This window comes from Chiroxiphia lanceolata, chromosome 15 (genome assembly GCF_009829145.1).
Source record: "Chiroxiphia lanceolata isolate bChiLan1 chromosome 15, bChiLan1.pri, whole genome shotgun sequence".
Classification (NCBI taxonomy): domain Eukaryota; kingdom Metazoa; phylum Chordata; class Aves; order Passeriformes; family Pipridae; genus Chiroxiphia; species Chiroxiphia lanceolata.
The window spans coordinates 11,136,128-11,156,779 of NC_045651.1; the positions used below are offsets into that span (position 1 = coordinate 11,136,128).

Here is a 20,652-nt window from a genome sequence, read left to right on the forward strand (position 1 = left end):
TTTGGGAAGGAAAAGGATTCAGAGGTTCATTTGTGACCAGTTGTAACTGAATATATAAGAAGTCATAGGAAAACAATTCTGCCTCAGAGTTGTTTTGACTACTTTTCTGAGACCAAAGAGGTCATGACTTGGTGACACAAATGTTGTCATTTTGGTGGTCTGTATGGATGGCAGGGAGGTAGGGGAACCTTGGGGCTGCCCTTCATCTGTTGGCAACACAGGTACAGCCACTGCCACTACCTCCACATGAGGTCACCAAAGCCATTGCAAGTCCAATATTTTAGGGTTCAGGGTTTCTTCTGGACTACAGCTAGTGCCTCCCCAGTTCAATGTCCCATTGTAGTTTACCAGAGAATAACACAATTATTTGGATCAGTTTAGAAAGTCACTCTTTGAATTGTCAGGCCAGAAGAATAGGCTGAAGGCAAATGTTCCTGACTTGGAGATACTGGGACTATTGTACCAGAGAATGAGGCCATAGTACCTCTGTGCTATTAGTGTCCATTTTCAAGATGATTTGTAACTAACAATAGCTTATTGTACTTTTCTTTGGTCTGCGTCCTAAAGTAAATGTTCCTTTAGTTTATATAACCTTTTTGCCATTTTCTGTTCAGGTGCTTTTGCAGAACATGCTGCTTCAGTCTTGTTTAAGTGTTACTGGGTTATCCTCAGGGATAAGACCTGAAATTTTTTTTTTGTGGACGTTGGCAGCCTTTAACTTGGACTGAGCTTTGACCACTGGCTTTTTCAAGCCTTCTCAAGCCTTTGCAGTAAAGCTGTCAAAGGCCACCTGAATGGCATTGCCTCAGCACACCTGTGCCAAAGCCTCCTCTGTGGAGCTCGTTGTCTGATGACACCAAAAGTGAACAAGAATTCAAGGAGGCACAAAGTTGAAGATTAGTCAGAGCAATCCAGTGAAGCAGCCAAAGGGGTTATTAGACAGAGGTTTCCATGCAGTATTCACCAGTAGGTTTCATGTAGAAGCACATAATGGAATAAATCACTAAAACTGGGCCAGGAAATGGAAAAAGCCTGACATTGGAGTTTAAATATCCCCCAGGCTCAGGGGGTGTTTTATGAAGCAATATAACTATAAAAATAGGGCATCCTTCTCAGGGACAGTGTGATTTTCTGTGCCTTGGATTTGTTTTTCAGCTGTTCCAGGGTTACTTACTGAGTGTTTGTTACTTAGATGATTTCTTTCTGCTTTGTATTGGAAATGGCCTCAAGTTGCATCAAGGGAGCTTTAGATCTGATATTAGGAAAAATTTATTCATGGAAAGGGTTGTCAAGCATTGGAAGAGGCTGCTCAGGGAAGTGGTTGAGTCACCATCCCTGGAGGGATTTAAAAGACGTGTAGATGTGACACTTGAGGGCATGGTTTAGTGGTGGCCATAGCAGCGCTGGGGTCATGTTTGAACTTGATGATCCTGAAGATCTTTTCCAGCCCAAACATTTCAATGACAAGGAAGCAATGATCAGGCAAAGACAAACACATTCAAGAGGAAACATTGAATTTTTGTGGTTTAGGAGAGAGGTAGAACAATACCAAGTTTCAAGTGTCACTAACTTGAAAGGTGGTTCAGGTTACAGCTCACTGAATTGGGTGCCTGCTTGGCCACAGATAGAGGATTGTTGGATAGATGGATAGACAGAGGTTACTATGGTAGGAAACAGCAAGAAATCACAGAATCGCAAAATGGAAAGGATCATTGGAGATCATCTAGTCCAACCTCTCTGCTCAAGCACGGTCCCCAATCATCTCATGAACTCAGTGCTTGCCAGACTGCAAATATACTCAGTAACCATCTCCAGAGTGTAGGTGACAGACACTGGTGCTGCTCAGCCCGCTGCTCCATCACTGCTCGGGTGCATAATGCTGCAGAGCCCTGAGGTGACTTTCTTACTCACCTTGAGCAAAAACCTGAGCGGCTTCAAAATGTTCAGGTTTCTCTCAAAAGCTGCTCAACAGTTATGCTAGGAAAGCTTGGTTTTTAGCTTGGAAAGAGACACTGAAATAATCAGAAGCAAGCATGGTTTTAGTCCTGCTTCAGTGGACTCTTATTTTTGCACTCTTGCTGTGAACAGAAGCACCTTTATATCCTCAGTCAAGAATACAGCAAAGAAAAAAATCGACTTTCCAGTCATTTTTGCATACAGCTGCAACATCAGGCATCTAAAATTTAATGCTGAAATGCAACTAGTCCCACTCCACAGGCTGCAGCCCTTGTCTCTGGAGCTGGGAACAGAGCGTCTGAGCCGTGCCAAGGGTTGACAAACTTTGACGTGTTTCACACTGGTGACAGTCCAGTCTCAGGATTTGTGACCTGTACATGTACCAGTACATATCACAGAGGCAATATTTTAAGAATATAAATGTCCTCTTCCTTTCCTTGTTTGTCTGACTTATCTTTATAGTGTTATCAATGTTTTCTGAGTCTACAGTAATTTTTCTTATAAAACAAAGAGGGGGTAGAATTAGGTGAATCATTTAAATTTTGATTGATAAGTGGAATGTAGAAAACAATACTTAGTCTTTTCATATTGAGCAGAGATATCTTTTTTTCACCTTTTATCAGCACTTACCCATCTGTGACTTGAAAAACAAAACCCACTACTTTTACTTGAGTGTGTCTGCATCCAAACTTCATTCAAAAACTTTATCAAAATTCTATGTCTTTCAAAATTATGTCTGCTGATAATTTCCCTTGGTTTATCTTTTTTTTCATGTGCTGCATTTGCTAGAGGCATGTGGATGGGCCTAGACACTCTGTCATTCTCTTGAGGGATGTGAGAGAGTGACAAGGCTCATCCCTTCTTCATTTCAGAAGAATATTTAAATTATTTTTAAAGCACTTTTATAACCATATGTTCCTCAAAAAAAAAAAAAAAATCCAGAAATAATTATTCAAACTCATTGTATCAGTTGCACAGGTCTATTTAACTGGCTGTTAGCAAAGAAAATAATTTGGGAACTGAAAAATTTCCTCAGACCTCTATGTTTAAAGGAGTATAAGTCTGGTATGCAGCCATTTCATCCATCAGTGTGTTCACACTCAGAAATGTTCATTCCCTTGTTGTAATTTAATGTTTGATACAGTTTTATTTGATTCTTTGCCATGCCCTGGGCTCTGGTTGCATGCTCTCCGCGGATCAACGAGTAGATAGGAACAAAGCAGAAAGCAGTAGTGGAAGGAGCCTGTCTCCAGCTGGCAGACATCCACACAGCCCAGGAGGGGTTCCCAGATTTTCACCAGCTGAGGTGAGGCCCTGTAATTTTAAACATACTGTGAATCTCCAAAGAAAAAGCATTTATACAGTATATTGCTTCCTGCCTATTTTTCATTCATAGAAGTAAAACATGAATTTTGTTCAAGCCCCCTGAAGAATGAGGAATGTTTGGCTGTACTGCTTTAAGCCCTTTTTCACTGTTCCCTTTAAAGCTGAGCTGCAGCCCATGCCCCAGGGCCCTTGCTGAGCATGGCCAGTCATGGCCCCCTGACCAAGCACTGGAGCAGATCTATGGCACAGATGGATCCACTTACACCACTGAATGTGGGATCTGTGCCTATAATGTGTCAGTCCGATGGAAAGAACATGCTTTCCAAGTGACAGTCCCCTAGCCCCTGGCCTCTCCAATTTATGCTTTTCCAATTTATCCTCCTTTTCTCCCTCTTCACTTGCTGTTTGTGCTTGGGGGGTAAATCATGAAGATTTAGCAGAAAAAAGAAAATAGCTGCAGAAAGTATCCAGAGTGGAAATTCAAATGATGTAGCATATTCAGATGGCAGAGGTTTGTTGACTGATAGGTTTATAACAGTCAGAGACAGCAAAAAGACTTCACTGGTGGTGGTTAACTCAGATGAACTTTCCTTTACTTGCAACATTTGGGAGTTTTATTTACATTCCCAGCACCAGTTCCCTTTTGGGAAAATGGTCATACTGAGTCTCTAATGGCAGACTTTCGCCTCCTCAGAGAGCTTGGGACACTCAGGGGCTCAGGAACAGCAGCCATCCCAGTGACTAAGAAGGAAAGCAAACCAAGAAGCAGCCTGAACTCCCATTGCTCTGTGTGGCAGCATCCCAAACAGTGTCAGCCGGATGCTGAGCAGGCAGCGCACGATTGGATATAAGTGATGCATATACCTTCTGTTGACATTTTATTTGGCAGTGATTTAACGCTAGCTTTCTAATATTGCTGTTCTCCACAGGCTGCTTTCAAATGTAGGAAGAGAAGGATGGCAAAAAGATGCAAAATATGAGACAAGTAGCAAAAATATTTCTTTGCTGTGGAGGCACTCACAAACAACCTTCAGTGTTGGCAGCAGGAGAGTGTAGCATAACCCATTTCAAGACCAGAAAAGGAGACACACAAAACATTTGCAGATATCACTATTCAGCTCTCCTGAGATAAGAATGTTTTCATCAGGTTGCAAATGGGGCATTGCCCAAGCCAGGTCATGTAGGGGCCATAGGATCATGCATATATATATATATAATACTTTCATAGTGCAATGGTTAAGAGATGGTAGAATACCTGCTGTCTACCTCTGTCTACCTGCTGTCTACTGTGAAACAGTAAAATCCTGTAATTTGGCAGCATGTTCCTTTCTGTCAGCACCAACTGTGCTTCACCCATGTCTAGCTGCAAAGAATCAGCCAGTGGTCTCATTAGAGCTCAACTCTGTAGAATAAATGAAATTGTTCTTTCTTTTGATGTTAATAATGAAGACGTGTTCAGTGGTTGTGATGCTTATAGTCCTTCAGCTACTGAAATTCTTTCCATCCAGTTCATCTTGTCCCAGCCAAGCATTCAAGTTACAGCACCATGATGTATCCTGCCTCTCACACTATCCTCCCTGCCTTTCCCACTAGGGCAAGCAGTGGGTTTTCATTCTTAGCCTCCTGCACCCTATCCCTTGTTGCTGCTTTATTTACAAGATCAGTCTTAAAAAGCCAAACCACCACTAATCCCAAATCCCAGAGGTTGCTGGTTTTCTTCCCATAAATGATAATAACCACCTTCACTCGTCTCTTCCAAACATTGTTCCTCATATGCATTTTTGCCGGCTTGTTGGTTGATAAGGTGAGACCCGGGAGCATGTTTTTGTTTGGTGATCTACTTGCTTCTGTTCTACATCACTTCCTCCTGTGGTTTCACATGGAAAGAAAACTTCACCTGGGGATGTGGTATGTTGATCTTCCTTGGGGCAGTTCCGAGGCAGAGTGATGCCTCCAGGTCACTCTGGCAGCAAAGGACTGGCACCTCCAGGAACAGCTGCTTTGCACTCCTGGTTTCTTCCTCTCATGTTAGATTTGTGCAGGAGGACATACTCCTGAAGTGTTTATCTAACTGAAAAACCACTTTACAATAACTCTTCCCATACATGTCATTATCTGTGTACAAACTTCACCCCTTGGTCTCTCAAGTTGGGCAGAGCCTCAGCTTACCCTGTCCTGAGCTTTCATGAAGCAGGTCCCAGATCCTGGCCCAAAGGGCTGTGGAGCTACAGACTGAACAATGATTGCAGACTAGGTCTGGTCCAGAATCCCTGTGTCCAAGGCTTTGGCCATTTACCCAAGGAAATTCTCCCTTGGTTACCTACCATTCCAGGTAGAGCTAAGAAAAGTCCAGTCCTCCTGGCCTCTGATCAAAAGCATAAAAGGAAACCATAACTCATTTACAGCCAGATCTCCCCAAATCCCCAAATTACCGTGTTCCTTACCAAGAGGAGGGAGATGTAAACACTGAAGGTTAATTACCCTTTTGTCAAGAACACTTTGTGGTCTATAGACATATCTGTCAATCTTACAAAACAGAACTGAGGGGAGCGAGCACTGAAGGCATGTTCTTATGATAAATTAATGAGACTTGGCAGCTCACTGTGAAGAGATGATCCCTGTGCTTCCTGGGAGACAGTAACCTGGCTCCTCAGCCAGCCTGGCCACAGATTTCATACTGCAGTTGCATCCGGGATGCTTATCCCTCTGTAAACAAACTCTGAAATCCAGCTGTACAGGGATCAAATGATCTTCCTTGAGGCCTTAGCTTTCCCCTTTGCTGCTCAGCAAGCAGCAGGGGCTCATCACAGCCATACTGGATCTCTTTTCCCAGCCCTGCTTGTTAGTCATTTAAAATATCTTATTTCTGCCTATCAGCCTCTCTCGGCAATGACGCTCCTTGGTGGGTCACGTAGCTGTCTGAAATCCAAGGGACACAGCCACAATCCCCCTGTGGGGGGATGATGTGTGTGCTGCTAGATGACTGGTAGTTTGAAAATGTGTTCAACTATTCCCCTGGTTTATATAACCTCAAAGCAATTTGCTTTCATGGCAGAACATGCTTATTCATTCTATTTTAAATGCATTGTGCTATAAATACTGTCTCCTCGCAGATAAGAATCTATTGAATTTTATTATCTTTTTCCTACCTTTGTAAGATTTTCTCCTGACCCTAGCTCGTGAAGGAGACTTTCCCAGCCCTAGTAGTGAAGTTGCCAGGTTGATTTTCTCCTGCCAGGTAGCCATGAATGGTGTCAATCCCAGGTCAGCTTCCTTGCAGCCACCTCCTCGCTGTTCCTGCTTGGGCTGTGGCAAAGACGAACTGAGTGCTCAGTGATGCAGAGCTGAGATCACTGAAGTGTCAGGGAAACTGATTAAACCAATGATTTCCTCTGACCAGCTGCAGGTTAATATCTCTGCATTACCTCCAACCCACCTTCCTGCAGCACGTTCACTTCAAAGAGCAATAACCTGGGTCAGTGTCCAGCAAAATTGTGTTGTTTGCTGCCTCCTTTTTCTGATGCTCATTCTAGCATTTTCCTGCTTTCCTGTGAGTAACCTCTGCCCTGTGCAATGGAGCCCTGACCTGACATCCTCATCATCTGGAAACTTCACAGAGCTGGAGCACAGCACGAGCTGCAGGTGTGTCCTCGGAGCTGATACTGCTGAGACCCACGTCTGGTCCAGCCTGCAGCACAGCAGTGAAGTGGTCGATATTTTGGCAGCTGATTTTTCATGGTGCGGATAACTTTGTAAGTTTGAATGCTGATGCTCTTCTGGAGAGGGGTTGTGGTGCCAGAGTGCTGGGCTGCTGCAGCAGAGGAGGGACTTTGAAACCACTGAGAGCTAATAATGTCCTCAAATTTGAACAGTTTAGCATGTGGAGTTTTTAAAAAAATTACTGTAATTCACTCTTTTTGTTGTACATGTTACTGGTGACCCCCTGTAAGAATGTCCTGGGAGATCTTGGTAGAGCTTACATGTGACCCTTTAGTAAAAGTTGTAGGAAAACTGAGGCTGCTCTCCTGGGTCATAGAGAAGTATTTATAGGAGAGAGCATTATAAAAGTACCATGTACATAAAATAATTCAGGTTGTAAGAACTCTCCAGAGGTCTCTAGCTCAACCCGTGCTCAAAGCAAGGCCAAAGTCAAAGTCAGCTCAGATGCCCAAGGCCTTTCTTGTTCAATTTAGTTTTCAATATCACCGAGGAAGGACATGCATGGTCTCTCTGGTTCCTGTGCTTAATCATCCTCATGGCAATGAATAATTCCTCACAGTAATTCAGAATTTAATCTTTTTGCAATACAGCTGTGCTAAGACTCTGACTCTGCCTTATCTATAACCCCATCAGGGAGCTGCAGAGAGCAATCTATTAGCAGATAGCCATCTATTCTCCAGGATGAAGAATCTCAGCTCCTTCAGCTTCCCTGGAATGCCCTGTGCTCCAGTCCCTGGGCAGCCTGCTGGCCTCTGTTGGACTTGTTCCTGTGTGTCAACATCTGCCTTTGCAGTGGGGCCAAGTACATTTAATTAATTGCATAAGTAATGTGAAACCATGTTAGCCTTCACCTGCAGGGTACAAAGTTCTGTACAGGTCTTATTAGTTCAGGAAAACATCCACCGGCATTACCTGGATCAAGTTCTATTTAATAAGTTCATAAAACATGGATATGTTTTGATATCAAGATGTTTTAATCATGTCACAGACTTTGTTTGCTTTATTGCTTAGTTCAAACGGGACCTTCAGGCACTAAGAGGCAGAGCTTCCATTTGTGCTCCATTGGTTTCTCCAGGCTTGTGGCTCAGTGCAAATAGTTGTTCGCCACACTGTGGCCAAGAGAAAGCCAAAGATGAAAACTACAGTCTGAATTGTGTTCTGCAGGTGGTTTGAAGAGATTAGAGGCATTTTCATGAAAGAGCTACAACTAGTTATTGTTATTTCCCACTTTTATAAAAGCTTTTTGTTAGTTGAATAATGTGACAAAACACAGGAGGGTTTGGAAAACTACGTTAAATAACTTTTCATTTGTTTATCAGTGTATTATTTATGCTGAGAAGTCACATATCTGCTAAGAAAATTTTCCAACATCAGTTTTGATTATTTTAGAGAATATGAAATCGATACTGAAAAAAATTGTAATGGAAAATGTAAAACAAGAAATTACTTGAGTAAGTGAGAGAGGATGTTGTATAATTGCCAAACCTTGCCCTGGTATCAGCCCACAGACCCTATGGTGCTCAGGACCATAACAAGTGGTACACAGAGCTGTGGCACTGCCTTTGCTTACTTGCAGATCACAGAATCATAGAATTTTTTTGGGTTGGAAGAGATCTTAAAGATCATCTTGTTCCAACCCTTCTGCCATGGGCAGTGACATCTTCCACTATCCCAGGTTGCTCCAAGCCCTGTCCAATCTGGCCTTGAACACTTCCAGGGATGAGGCAGCCACAGCTTCTCTGGGCAGCCTGTGCCAGGGCCTCACCATCCCTACAGGGAAGAATTTCTTACTAATACCTGATCTAAATTGACCCTTCTTCAGCTTAAAACCATTTCCCCTTGTTAAAAGTCCATCTTTAGCTCTCTTGTAGGATCTCTGTCCTTGTGCTGGCTGCTGCACACAGGAGGATTTTCCTTTAGTCAAATGGTCATTAGCCAGATGCTGCATCTGACTTTGAGGATTAGAGGACCATAATGAAGTGGATTACAGCATGAGATCAGTGGCAGGATTGCAGATCAAATCCTCTTTCTAACTGTTCTTCCAGGAGTAGCTAGGAACTGAGCAACCTGTCCTACAGCATGAGCTTAGACAGCTGTGGGATTTTTCCATGCTGTTTTCAGAGGTGAGATAATCTGGAGCTGTAAATCTGGAGGCTGTGGACATTGTCTGGTTGAAGGCTGTGCACGTGTCTGAAACCTGGTGATTTCTGGGTGTTACTTTTGTGACTTGCCTTGGGGATACCTGAATGGTTCATGGGGGACTGGTGTTCCCCAGTCACCACTTAATTGTCACTGACTTGAGTCTCCCTAGATTGTCTGTAGATGAGAGAGTGAACAAATGGATCTGCTGAACATCTGAGGCACTGTGGTGGTCAGAGGAAATCTGTGCCAGACGCGGTGCTGAACCCAGCAGTTGCGGTGGAAAATTTTTCTTTGATGTATGCAGGCAACACACGCCAACCTGTGGCAGGAAGGTGCTCTCCACTCATCAGGAGAGAGGTTGGTGCTGCCTAGAGGACAGCACTGTCCAGGACAGGCAGCAGCATTGAGCACCATGTAGGAGGAAACCTGTCAAAAGCTGCCAGATTGGGGCTGGGAAGTCCGGTGAGAATGATTCACAGAGGTCTTGCTGCCTGGCTAGAGAAGGCAGTGGCAAAGTTCATATTTAACCCAGAAAGAAGAACCCTCTTCCAACTGTGCAGAGCCTATATGGGTGTTCTGATGAAGGCAGCAAGGTTGGCATGTGACAGCGTGCTCCTGCACACACTCAGGGAAAAGTATTTGGCTTCCAGACACCATCCCCAAGACACATTAGGGCAATACATCTTGAAGATGTGCCAAATTTGTCTGAAATATTCATGTATGCTCCCTGTAATTTATGGAAACAGTCACAGCAGCATAATTATTTTGATGCTTCTCCCTGTGAAGAATCTCTTAGGTAAAAATGTAATCTATATATCAACACAGCCATGCTGCAGCCTTCTGAGCATGCCAGTGCCAGCACAGGTGATTCCATACACTATACAGTATATCCATCTAAGGATCTAAATATACCCTTTAGACTACTGTGATGTATCAGACACGAACATATTTGCTTGGGCTGAATTTCAATGATTTTAGCTAAATTCCATTTGTCTGATGGGTGGTACCTTGTTTGTTCAAGGCTGTACCTGTAAAGCACCTTTTGCTCTGCAGCTCCCACAGTTCTGAAGCCTACCCTAGGCACAATGATTAGCTCCCACCACCAAAAAAACCCCCCAGGTATTCTTGACATTTTGGACCTGTGAGAGGCATGAGGAACTTAGGTTACAGGCAGAACCCACTCCTGCAAAATTACAGCTACTAAAACAGCAGAGGTGCAGACCTTCTCCTAGGAAGGAGCAATTTGGAGATGGCACAAAGGCTGCTGGTGACTGACAGACAGGAAAATTGGGACAGCTCTTATATTTTAAGTATCATTTTCTAAAATATCTGCAAGAGGAAAGGACCTACTGTACTTTCAAGTGTAGCTGGTGCTATGTAAATAGGTTCCCATACCTTCGGTGTCTTTTGTTCTTCAGATGGCTTGGCGGAACACTCTGAGTTGGTCGGTGTGTTTAACTGGGACTGGGTCTGTAAATAAGTGCTCCCTGCTGGTAAGGTTCAAGTGACATTTTTAGTGACAGATTTTTAACCTGCTTTCAAGTCTTCTACTGAGCTCTTCTATACCCAGGCAGTGAACTGTCAAGAAGTCTTTGCTTTAGTCAAACCAGTGGTAAATACCATTGGCTTCAGGTTAGACACAGTACTGCCAAACTTGCCTGACAAAGCTCAACCAGTTCTGCTGATGGCAAAGCCACACCTGACCTGTGTTTGTATCTAGTGGTGAATATGTGGGAATGTGGGAAAAAAAACCCCACCCAAAACCAGAAAGGAAAGCAGAGACTTGGCCTGATCTGCAAACAGGATGGTACTGCATCCTGCCTAAGCTGCTCCCTGAAGGGAGATGTTGCTCTGCGAGAGACAAATGAAGGGCCTACTGTTTACTCTCCTCAGTATTTTGTGCTCCTTATATTTCTACTAGAATCCTAAAGAGGTTCCTTTTGTGCAAAGGGCTGTTTGTTTGGTTTTGACCACTGGGACCTTGTGATACTTGTCTTGAGCTATTAACCAGGTGTCCAGCCAAAATCAATTGCCTAGCAGATGCAGACCATTACCTGAACAGTCAAGACCTCAATAAATATTACCAGCCTCATTGTACTGGTGACAGATTCTGCTGTTGTTTTATGTTACAGTTGAACAGTTTAGACATTGCATTTGTATATATTTGCAGTCAGCCCTGGAGAGACCATCTCGTGAGCAGCACAGGAGCTCAGCCTGCAGACTCGAGACGCTTCCACCATGACTGCTGCGGGTGTTTTTGTGCTCCTCTCCTTCGCACTTTGCTGCATCCCAGGTGAGTAACTCTCAAGGTGCCACAGAAGCTTCATGTCTGATTCCTGTCCGTCTTTAAAAGCATAAGATAGTGGTTTCAAAGAGAGAAAATCTTCTCCTTCAGAGCACTCGGCTGCCTTGGTGCATTGGTATTGTGCAGGATGCAGGAGCATATTTCAGGACAGTCCTCAAAGGCTCATGGCTGTAGCTGGTTGTCTGTCATAAATACAAATAACTGCAAGTGGAGTTCTGTGCTGGCAACTAGTGCTGTTACACTTTGTATACCGATGTTTTAACACCGTTACACTGCTTAGACTTGTGGTACAATTTCAGCAAAGGGATCAATACTTGAAATAAGGCCATAAGAAGAGGGTCAGACCTCCAGTAACAAGTTGTGAAAATATTGTAATGTCACAATCAAGTTCTTTGCAGGACCCTGGCAAATTTCCTGCAATACTTTTTCTGCTAACAGAACAACAAGAGATGAAAACAAGCCAGAGTCTGACGTTCTCATTACATATTTACAACTGATGAAATCACAGAGCCAAAGACATTTTTTTTCACACTCAGCTTCTTTAAAATGCATATTTCTGACAACAGATGGTGTATGTATTTGCTTATCCTGTAGGTGACTATTTGCATTTGTCTATATTGATTCAGGTGTATTTTCAAATACGTAATGGCAGCTCTTTAGGGTCAAAACGGATATGTGAAAAGATAAGGAAGGAAAAGTTCTTCTATTTTCAATTAATAAGTCTACCTATCTCAAGACAGAAAAGAACAAAGCTATTAAAAAATGTGTTTCATCACAGCCAGCAATAAGCAATGCTATTATACTTATCAACATAGAGAAAAAAGTCATACATAATTTATTTAGTTCAAAGCCCAATCACTGGAAATCATTCAGCTTGGCCCTGTATATAGGAATTTTAACTGAGGTCTTATCATATTGGCTTTGTTTCATGCTTTCTGCCTCTCTTTTCCAGATGCTGCCTTTGGGATTGAGGTGAGTAGGAGAATTCTTTCTGTCACTTTTCTCAAGTATATGGCCTGGTAAAGACATAACCAAAGGAATGGGAAAAACCTCCAGCCTGTAGATGTTCTGCTGTTTTTCGCCTAGTGTGACACTGGTGTCATTGTAATCAGATTCTACAGTGTAAAACATTAAATTTTACTGCTCTTGGCTCTACATCTATGCTGTATGTTAATGATGTTTTAATAATAATGATACAAAATTTTTTGATTAATTAATTTTTCAGCAACTTTAGACTGGTCTAAGCTTTAATCTGGTCATATTTAACTGGTTTTAAACTGATAGCAATAGACTGTGGTATCAGAACCTACGTGAGGGCAACCTAGTGAAAGACTAAAATACTGTGAGCTGCTCCAGCTTCCATTCACCAGGTCATTAGTCTTGGTCCTCTGAATAAAAGCATTATAAGGGTACTGAGAATGAAAGAGTAAAAAGAGAAGTGCACTGGAGGGGCCACAGGAATAGGAGAACAAGGGAGCAATGGAGAGCCTTTATAAAACGATGCCAAGTGAGCATGAGAGACCACTACTGATTTACCCCATCCAAGGGGCTGCATGGCTATAGCCCTCTCCTCCTCCTCTCCTGCTGTGTGGGAAGGTCCCTGCAGGAAGGATTCACCTGTTCCCAGACTGACCCACCAGCACAAGTTTTTGCTGTGGTAGTGAAAACTGGTTGTACTTGGTCACTGTCTCATACAAAATGAGGGTTGTGAATGTCAAATGACTTCTCCTCCCTGTTGCTGTACGTTCCCTCGGCAGGTGGACTGCAGCACATATCCCAACACTACAAATGAGGAAGGCAAAGAGGTGTTGGTGTGCAGCGAGGCCGTCAGCCCTATCTGTGGTTCTGATGGAGTCACCTACGGCAACGAGTGCCTGCTCTGTGCCTACAACATGTATGTACTGCATGGGAGATCTCAGGCAGCAATGCTTAGGGCTCCTGGCAGCACCACTTTTCAATAGTCAGTGACCTATCATGTCAGCTGTGTCAGTTCCTTCAAAATGAGCTTGAGTATCACTTTGTGGTGCTCTGGTGCTTAGACTTTGCTTTAGTCACTGTGTCTCTCTTTTGCTTGTGTAATTTATTCAGGTTTTTCTTCTCCAGCTCAAGGATCCAGCCAGATGACAGCTCTGAGAGCACATCTCATCACAGCTGAAGGATGGAGAGATGCTCTGCTCTGAGTTGTCCAAAATGGTCATAAAGCTCCCAGGGTTTTACATCCCTACCAGCCACTCAGCTGCTTAGGGAGAATGGCACTACCTTCTCAAAAATACATATATGAGCCTAACTGAGAAAGAGTCAGTTTTCCCTTGCATTAGTTACATATTTCCAGCACCTACGATGTAGTGATGTCTTTGCTGAACTTCTAACATTTGTCTTTTCCTTCTCCAGAGAATACGGAACCAATGTCAGCAAAGACCACGATGGAGAATGCAAGGAAGTTGTCCCTGTAAGTGAAACCAAGGGCAAAACAAGGGGCATGTCCTGCTTCTGAGTGCCCAAAGCTGCTTATGGAGTTCCCAAAGATGTAACTCAAACTCTAAACAAGAGCACATATGAGATGTCAGAATCTTGCAATGGCCATCTGCAAGTGGACTGTCATAGTGACACACAAAAAAAGCATTTTTCCTGCTGTGGTGGTATCCTACGTGGCCAGACAGAAACACTCACCAGATCTACTTGCTTCCTTTAAGTAAGTCTTCAGCAGTGTGCTGTTCTGTGTTCCCTCAACAGGTGGACTGCAGTAGGTACCCCAACACAACAAGTGAGGAAGGCAAAGTGGTGCTGCTCTGCAACAAAGACCTCAATCCCATCTGTGGTACCGACTGGGTCACCTACGACAACGAGTGCCTGCTGTGTGCCCGTAACCTGTGAGTACTGTGTGTGCTCAGGCTTAGTGCTCCTGGCAACTGCTCTTCTGAGTATCAGCACTTCTACCAAGGCCTTTTCTGTAAGGTGCTCGGACTTCGGCCCTCCTCTTTCCCTCATAACAAGACCTTGTTTTCCTTCGTGATTAGAAGGAAAACTGTGCCTTTATTCTAGAAAGAGAAGTGGAGGGCTGAGGGGGGATCAAACACAGGACAGAATGCTTCTCTGAAGTAAGTTATAAGGATCTGTGTGACAGATGCTGCCTTGCAGAGGACAACAACTAACCTAAGGGGCATCTACATTCCACACAACCTCTCTCCTCATCCCCTGTAACGCTCTGAACTCTCTCTTGTCCTTCACATTATGCCATAAAACAACATTCTGGCAAGCAGTGACATCACCTGAGCTGGTTTCTAGAGCCATGTGGACACAAGATAAGCGGGATGTCTCCTGTATCCCAAACATTATACCTCAGGCTGACCAGCATTGCTGGGACATGGGGTTCAGCAGAACAGGTTGCTTGTAGAGCTCCCTAACGCAGTTCTCTTCCCTTTCCAGAGAGGCTGGAACCAGTGTTGGCAAGAAGAATGACGGTGAATGTAAGAAGGAAATTGTCACAGTAAGTGAATTGTGTGATGAGGGACTGGGTTTTGGTCCTGCTGCTGTCAGAGGAAGCACTACCAGTGTCTGCAGCAGCCCCCAGACCAGCAGGGTCCTGCAAGAGTGTAACTGCTGCTGTGCTTCAGCACAGGGAAGATTTTATTTCCTCCACATATAATACCCATTTTTCATGTGAACACCAGAATAGAAAGCAGGTGACTGCTCAGGAAGGGATCAGTGAAAGAATAGTAGCAGAAATAATCCATTAGGGCAGAACTGAGGAGTCTTAAAACTTCCTGTTTTAAGACTATGTGGAGGGATACTGGACCTTTATAGAGGAAACTTCTCCAGAAGTTTCTCTGATTTTTTTCCATTTAATTTCCTGGACAGCTTGGGAACGCAGTGCAATGTGATTACAGGCATGGCGCCTTCGCCAAGTGAACTTCTGCTGCTTAGAAATGCTGTGATCAGGTTATGATATACATCTCTTCAAACAGGATATTGTGATCTATTTTTATATTATTAAATTCTCCTGGCATAGGAGAAACTGACACCACAGTTTATATCAGATGTGCGAGGAAGTTAATTACTTTTAGTTAGATCGTTATCATCAGCACTGCAGCTGTAGCTCAGGGTTCAAGCCCTTCTGCTATTGACTCCTTCACATCAGACTTTTTATTTTTATTTTTATTTTGCAGGTTGACTGCAGTGACTACCCTAAACCTGTCTGCTCACTTGACTACATGCCTCTCTGTGGCTCAGACAACACAACATACAACAATAAGTGTAACTTCTGCAATGCAGTTGTGTATGTACAAACATGAATCACATTTGTGTTATCATTTGCCTCCTATGGGTGCAAGTTTGCACAGTTGCCGCTCTGTTGTTTGCTGGACAGTGTTGATTAGGGATTTGGGGCAGGAGACAATGCCAGCCACCGTGCCAACCATTCTTTTTTTTTCATTAGAGCATGCAAAGAGCTGTGTCTGCTTTGTTAGCATGAATGGTTTGAAGGCTATTTAACTTTGATGGAATTTTTCTTGCATGTTGCAAAAGAATTTACTTTTGAAATTTCACTATAGTTTCCCCCCAAATATTTTCAGTCTTAAGAATGGGTTAAATTGTTTTACTCATCTCTTAATAATCAAATAGCTAATGGAATTCTGACTGTGTGAGTTCCTTGGCTCTGGGGCAGGATCCCATCTGACACCATCTCTAGGAGCTAAGCTGTCTGATTCATTTTTGTTTCTCCTCGCTTTCAGGGACAGCAATGGGACTATCACTTTAAGCCATTTTGGAAAATGCTGAGTATCAGTGCTGAGAGAATTCATCACAGGATCCCCACTGGCAAATCCCAGCTAAAGATCTCACCTCAGTTCATCTCACCCTCTGGGGAACTCAGCTCACTCCTGATTTTCTTTCTCAATAAACTAAATCAGCAACATTTCTTTGTCTTGTTTCATGTGTTGTCTCATGAAACATTTGCTTCTGATTTGTTGAATGATGATGCCAGGCAGAATAGGTTATGTGCTCATAGCTCTGGGATATAACAAGAGCAACATCTTGCTCCCCTCCCTCTCATAAAAGGCAGAAAATTAAATACAGATGCAGAAACCCCAGAGCTGTGTGTCTTTGCACATAAGTGATAGTCGGCCTGCATTAATGTTCAGACCCTTTAGGTGTTTGACATTGTAAAGGGCTGGAGCGGTGACACGGGTATTCCTGGTGCATTTTCCCTGTGCAAGCAGCATCAGGAAAACCTGGTCAGACTGTGGTGTCTGTCCCCAGAGCTGTTCCGTGGACTCCTCAGCACCATCCTCACCTGAAGTGTAGCACTCTACAAGGATAGTCTGTGGGCAAAGCCCATATTTTTCAGACATGTGCATGGTCCCAGTCTATTTGTTTAGGTCCTCCAAATGACTTATTACTAGGTTTTTCTCATCTTGAAATCATCCTTTAACAACCTTCAAGTGTTTTAAGATAAATGCCTTCCTAGGGATGGTGCCTACTCCTACCTACTTGTCTTCTCTCTTAGTCTTTAATAACACAAGGCTCTTTGCCAGCCCAAGAAGTATTTCGGCAGTGTTTCACAATCCAAGGACAAAGTATCCTTCTGTTTTTTGAGAGTGTGACCTGTCATTGGCATATTGTCCATGAAATTTATTTTGCTTTTGTCCTCTGTTTGAGTATTGAATTGGTGGTTTTTTGATCCACACAAGAGTAACATAAATAAATTGGACATATCCCTTCTAAAATATAATATCTCCCACATGCATTTCTTCTGGGAGTCTGCTTGCTCTCCTTGATGGAATGAGGTGGTCCCAAAAAGCAGTGCTCTGGTGGTACAATAAAGGATTTATGCTGAGATGGGCAGATGGATGAAGCAGTGATTTCCAGATTGGGTTCAACTTTTCTGGGATCCATGCTAGGGCCTCACATCATTCTGTCATCATCATACTAAAAGCTTATTACTGCAATGCTAATGGATTTTAAGGGAAATAACAATTGTAAATTTGCATAATCCCATAAAAGTTGCTCCATTCCTTGTCCTTTCCAAGTACTCCTTTCAGTGTCTGTGACACACTCTTGCTTGCCTTCCCAGTTCATTGTTTTCCTGGTTTCACTATAACTTAATGACGCTTTACTGTGGTGAAGCACAAAAATAAAAGGAGAGACTTTCTGCTACGGAAGCATTTAATTCAATGTTTTTCTCTTGAAAAAACACCGTACATAAATAGGCACTGATAGGTGCACACAGAGAAAATCTGACGGCAGTTGCTGCTCAGGTTTGTGCAGTCGCTCTTTTGCCTGCAGGAACTTTCTATGATCCTTCAGAAGGAAACTGTCACATATTTCACTTACAATAACGACACAGAGGGTGTATCTAACACATCCAAACTTCTTGTGACTCCCGTTGATGAAGAAACATCCTTCTTGGCTTACAGCACGGCTTCCCTCTATCGGGATTGCCACTGCAACAAAAGACTGGGAATGTTATTCCAGAATAAGGGTGGATAAGGCAGATATGAACATGCACAAACACGCTCAAGCACACACACACCCAACCGTGCGGGCGGGAATATAAGCGCGGTTACCAGCTGAGGGCAGAATCAGGGCTGTGTTTACTGAGCAAAAGCCAAGTGCTGCTGCTCACAGACGCTCCAGCCACCATGAAGGTGACAAGTGTGTTGCTGCTGATCGCTCTGGCCCTTTGCTGCATCTCAGGTGAGTTGCTCCACTGCCTCCTGCTCTGCCTTTGAGTAAGCGCTGGCTGTCTTTAGAACCACAAAAAAACATCCCCAGACTGGAAAGAGCTTCATTCTGCAAGGACTTATTTACTCCTAGAAAGATAGTGTTGAAAAGACTTGACATCAAAGACTATCACTTATGGGGTAATATTTTAGCAACAGAACTGAGTGGGTAAGAACAACTGTGGGAACAGCTCTACTCTCAGCGCTAGTTTATGCATAATGAAAGAAGTGACATGTACGTGGTACAACCCAGAGAGTCAGACATCCAGTATTTAACCTCTGAAATGTCGCAGGAACACAAATGATTTTACTGAATGAAAATGAATATTTCCTGTAGTCATCCTGAACCGAGATGCAATTTGAGAGCCTGAACTGCTGTAGAAGCTTTATAAATTTACATCTCACTAAATAGTCCTCTTGTTTAAGAATAACAGTGGCAATGCATATAAGATGCTGCCTCTGTGTACTTGTCAGCTTTACGACCCTGCTTGCCTCAATAACTTGCTTTGCTTTGAGTACATGTCCTGCTCCATCTTTTGAACCATGGAAACTGTCTTTCTCTTCTTTCATTTTCCATACCTTTTTCCATCTTGACTGAAGCCCTCTTTAAAAAAACCAAAACAATACTACAGAATCAACACACAGTAGGGCACAAAATTTTGCCTGAAATTCCTTTTGTCTAAGAAACAATTTGCTAACACACAGTGAATTGGAAGTTGTATATTCAGGGCATTAATTCACAGATTTTAACTCTAACAGAATTCATGAATTACATTTGTAACATATTTCCTTTTTTCTTTTTTCCCCAGCTACTGGTGCAGTGCAGGTAAGGGACAGATTTTTCTACTTATGATCCTTTATTTCCTTAAAGGAGTTTCTGTATGAGTCCTTACTAATCACATTGTGACTGAGCCTTTGAAAATCCTGAGACATCCAGCTGTCTGAACAGTATTTGCCATAGATACTGTTGGGTGAAATTGCCATTTTCATCTGATGACAGTTTTAACAAGTAGGGCGATATCCAGTTCACGTCCCACTTATTGTCAAAGTTACTGCAGCATCATTTACAGTGGTTACTCAGGCTCTACCCGGCGGGAGGCAACATGTTACTGTATCCTACCCTGTCCCTGGGCTTTTTCTCAGCATCTGCTTCTGGACAATAAGCGGTGAGCTCAGGGCGTGTGTGGGGTCTCCTAACGTCATCTTTCTTGCATATCTTTGGTTGAGAGCTTTTTTTTTTATTATGAATGCAGTTTGCAGCCCAGTACTGCAATAACCAGCTGGCATCCAGAAACTTCTGCACCATGGAGTACATGCCACACTGCGGGTCTAACGGTGTCACATACGGCAACAAATGCTTATTCTGCAATGCATACGCGTACGTATGACATCAATCTCTTCACTAACTAAATTAACTTAGCTCAAACTAGCAAATCAGACTTGGAGACTGGTTGGAGAAGTAAAGTTCTTTTATTTTGTTTACCTGTTATTTCACGAGCAAGGTTTGGTTTTGGTTTTTTTTTTTTTTTTTTTTTTTTTTTTTTTTATTGGGAGAGTCTGCCAGGAACTGTTTTCTTACAGATATAAAGAGATAGCATAGAGTTCTCCATTTCCCTCTTAAGTGACTTGCTGAAGAGCCTTCTTCCAGCAAAAAAAGTCTATTTCCTACAGACTATTTGTTCTTTTAAATTAAGAATTTATCTTGTCTTTGTATGTTAATAAAAAAAGAAAATAGATGGAATAGAGTTCAGAAGTTCCTCTGTGGTGTAGAGGAGAGACAGACCAACAGTAAAAGCTCAGATGTTCCATCTCTGAGCTACTGATTTCCTTCTCTGCAGGAGAAGCCGTCGGACTCTTGAACTGAGGTCTATGAGTGCCTGTTGAGTTCTCAACAGCCTTCATCTGAGAAAGAGGATCCCTCCCTGGCAATGTTCCCCATGGCAGATGATTTCCTAAAGTCTTGACCTGACCCTTGAAAGCTTCTGATAAACCTTGAAACCTCTGCTTAATAAAAAAAAAAAAGCCATCAACATTTATGTCTTGCCTTAGTCTCATTCTGGTTTTACCTAAGATGTTGTATGATTATAACTCTGCAACAGTCCTGGGGTGTGGGAATTAATGGGGAAATTATTCCAGGGAGAGGGAGTACAGTGTTCTGATCTACAAAAAAATCAACCCCAGCTGCAAAGGCAATGGGTAGATCTTGTGGGCATCAGCCTTCATCCAGCTTTCCCAAAGAAAACCAGGGCTGGGGGTGTATCCTGCTGCTCCTGTCGATTTAGTCCACTGAGGGTATCACAGACAGACTCTCTGCTTGGGTGAGAGGAACAGCCTCCCTCCACAGCTGCTTCTGTCAAATACCTGCAGCCTCACCCAGTTTTGCAGACTGGCAGTATGAAGGGGCCCCAGGTGAACCTCAGTGTTCACATAATTAAAGGTAGTCCCAAGATTGTTGCAGATGGGGTGTTTTGGGATTGTTTTGCA

At 43.1% G+C, this 20,652-nt stretch overlaps 2 protein-coding genes across 3 annotated transcripts; both read left to right on the forward strand.

Annotated features, from left to right (window-relative positions):
* The first annotated feature begins 6,627 nt into the window (after nt 1-6,627).
* LOC116794412 (ovomucoid-like) lies at nt 6,628-16,434 on the forward strand. Of its 2 annotated transcripts, XM_032703058.1 has the most exons (9): nt 6,628-7,034; nt 11,315-11,437; nt 12,402-12,421; nt 13,207-13,343; nt 13,841-13,898; nt 14,183-14,319; nt 14,876-14,936; nt 15,616-15,725; nt 16,180-16,434. In XM_032703058.1, exons 2-9 carry the CDS (start codon nt 11,383-11,385, stop codon nt 16,223-16,225), a joined length of 624 nt encoding a protein of 207 aa, XP_032558949.1. In that variant the 5' UTR covers nt 6,628-7,034; nt 11,315-11,382; the 3' UTR covers nt 16,226-16,434. The 2 variants fall into 2 exon arrangements, with proteins under 2 accessions (XP_032558949.1, XP_032558950.1); XM_032703059.1 differs by lacking the exon at nt 6,628-7,034 and having other exon boundaries at nt 11,309-11,437.
* A 1,512-nt stretch (nt 16,435-17,946) lies between these two features.
* LOC116794392 (ovomucoid-like) lies at nt 17,947-20,130 on the forward strand. The gene is made up of 4 exons (XM_032703035.1): nt 17,947-18,142; nt 18,978-18,994; nt 19,422-19,546; nt 20,007-20,130. Exons 1-4 carry the CDS (start codon nt 18,088-18,090, stop codon nt 20,050-20,052), a joined length of 243 nt encoding a protein of 80 aa, XP_032558926.1. The 5' UTR covers nt 17,947-18,087; the 3' UTR covers nt 20,053-20,130.
* The last annotated feature ends 522 nt before the right edge of the window (nt 20,131-20,652 follow it).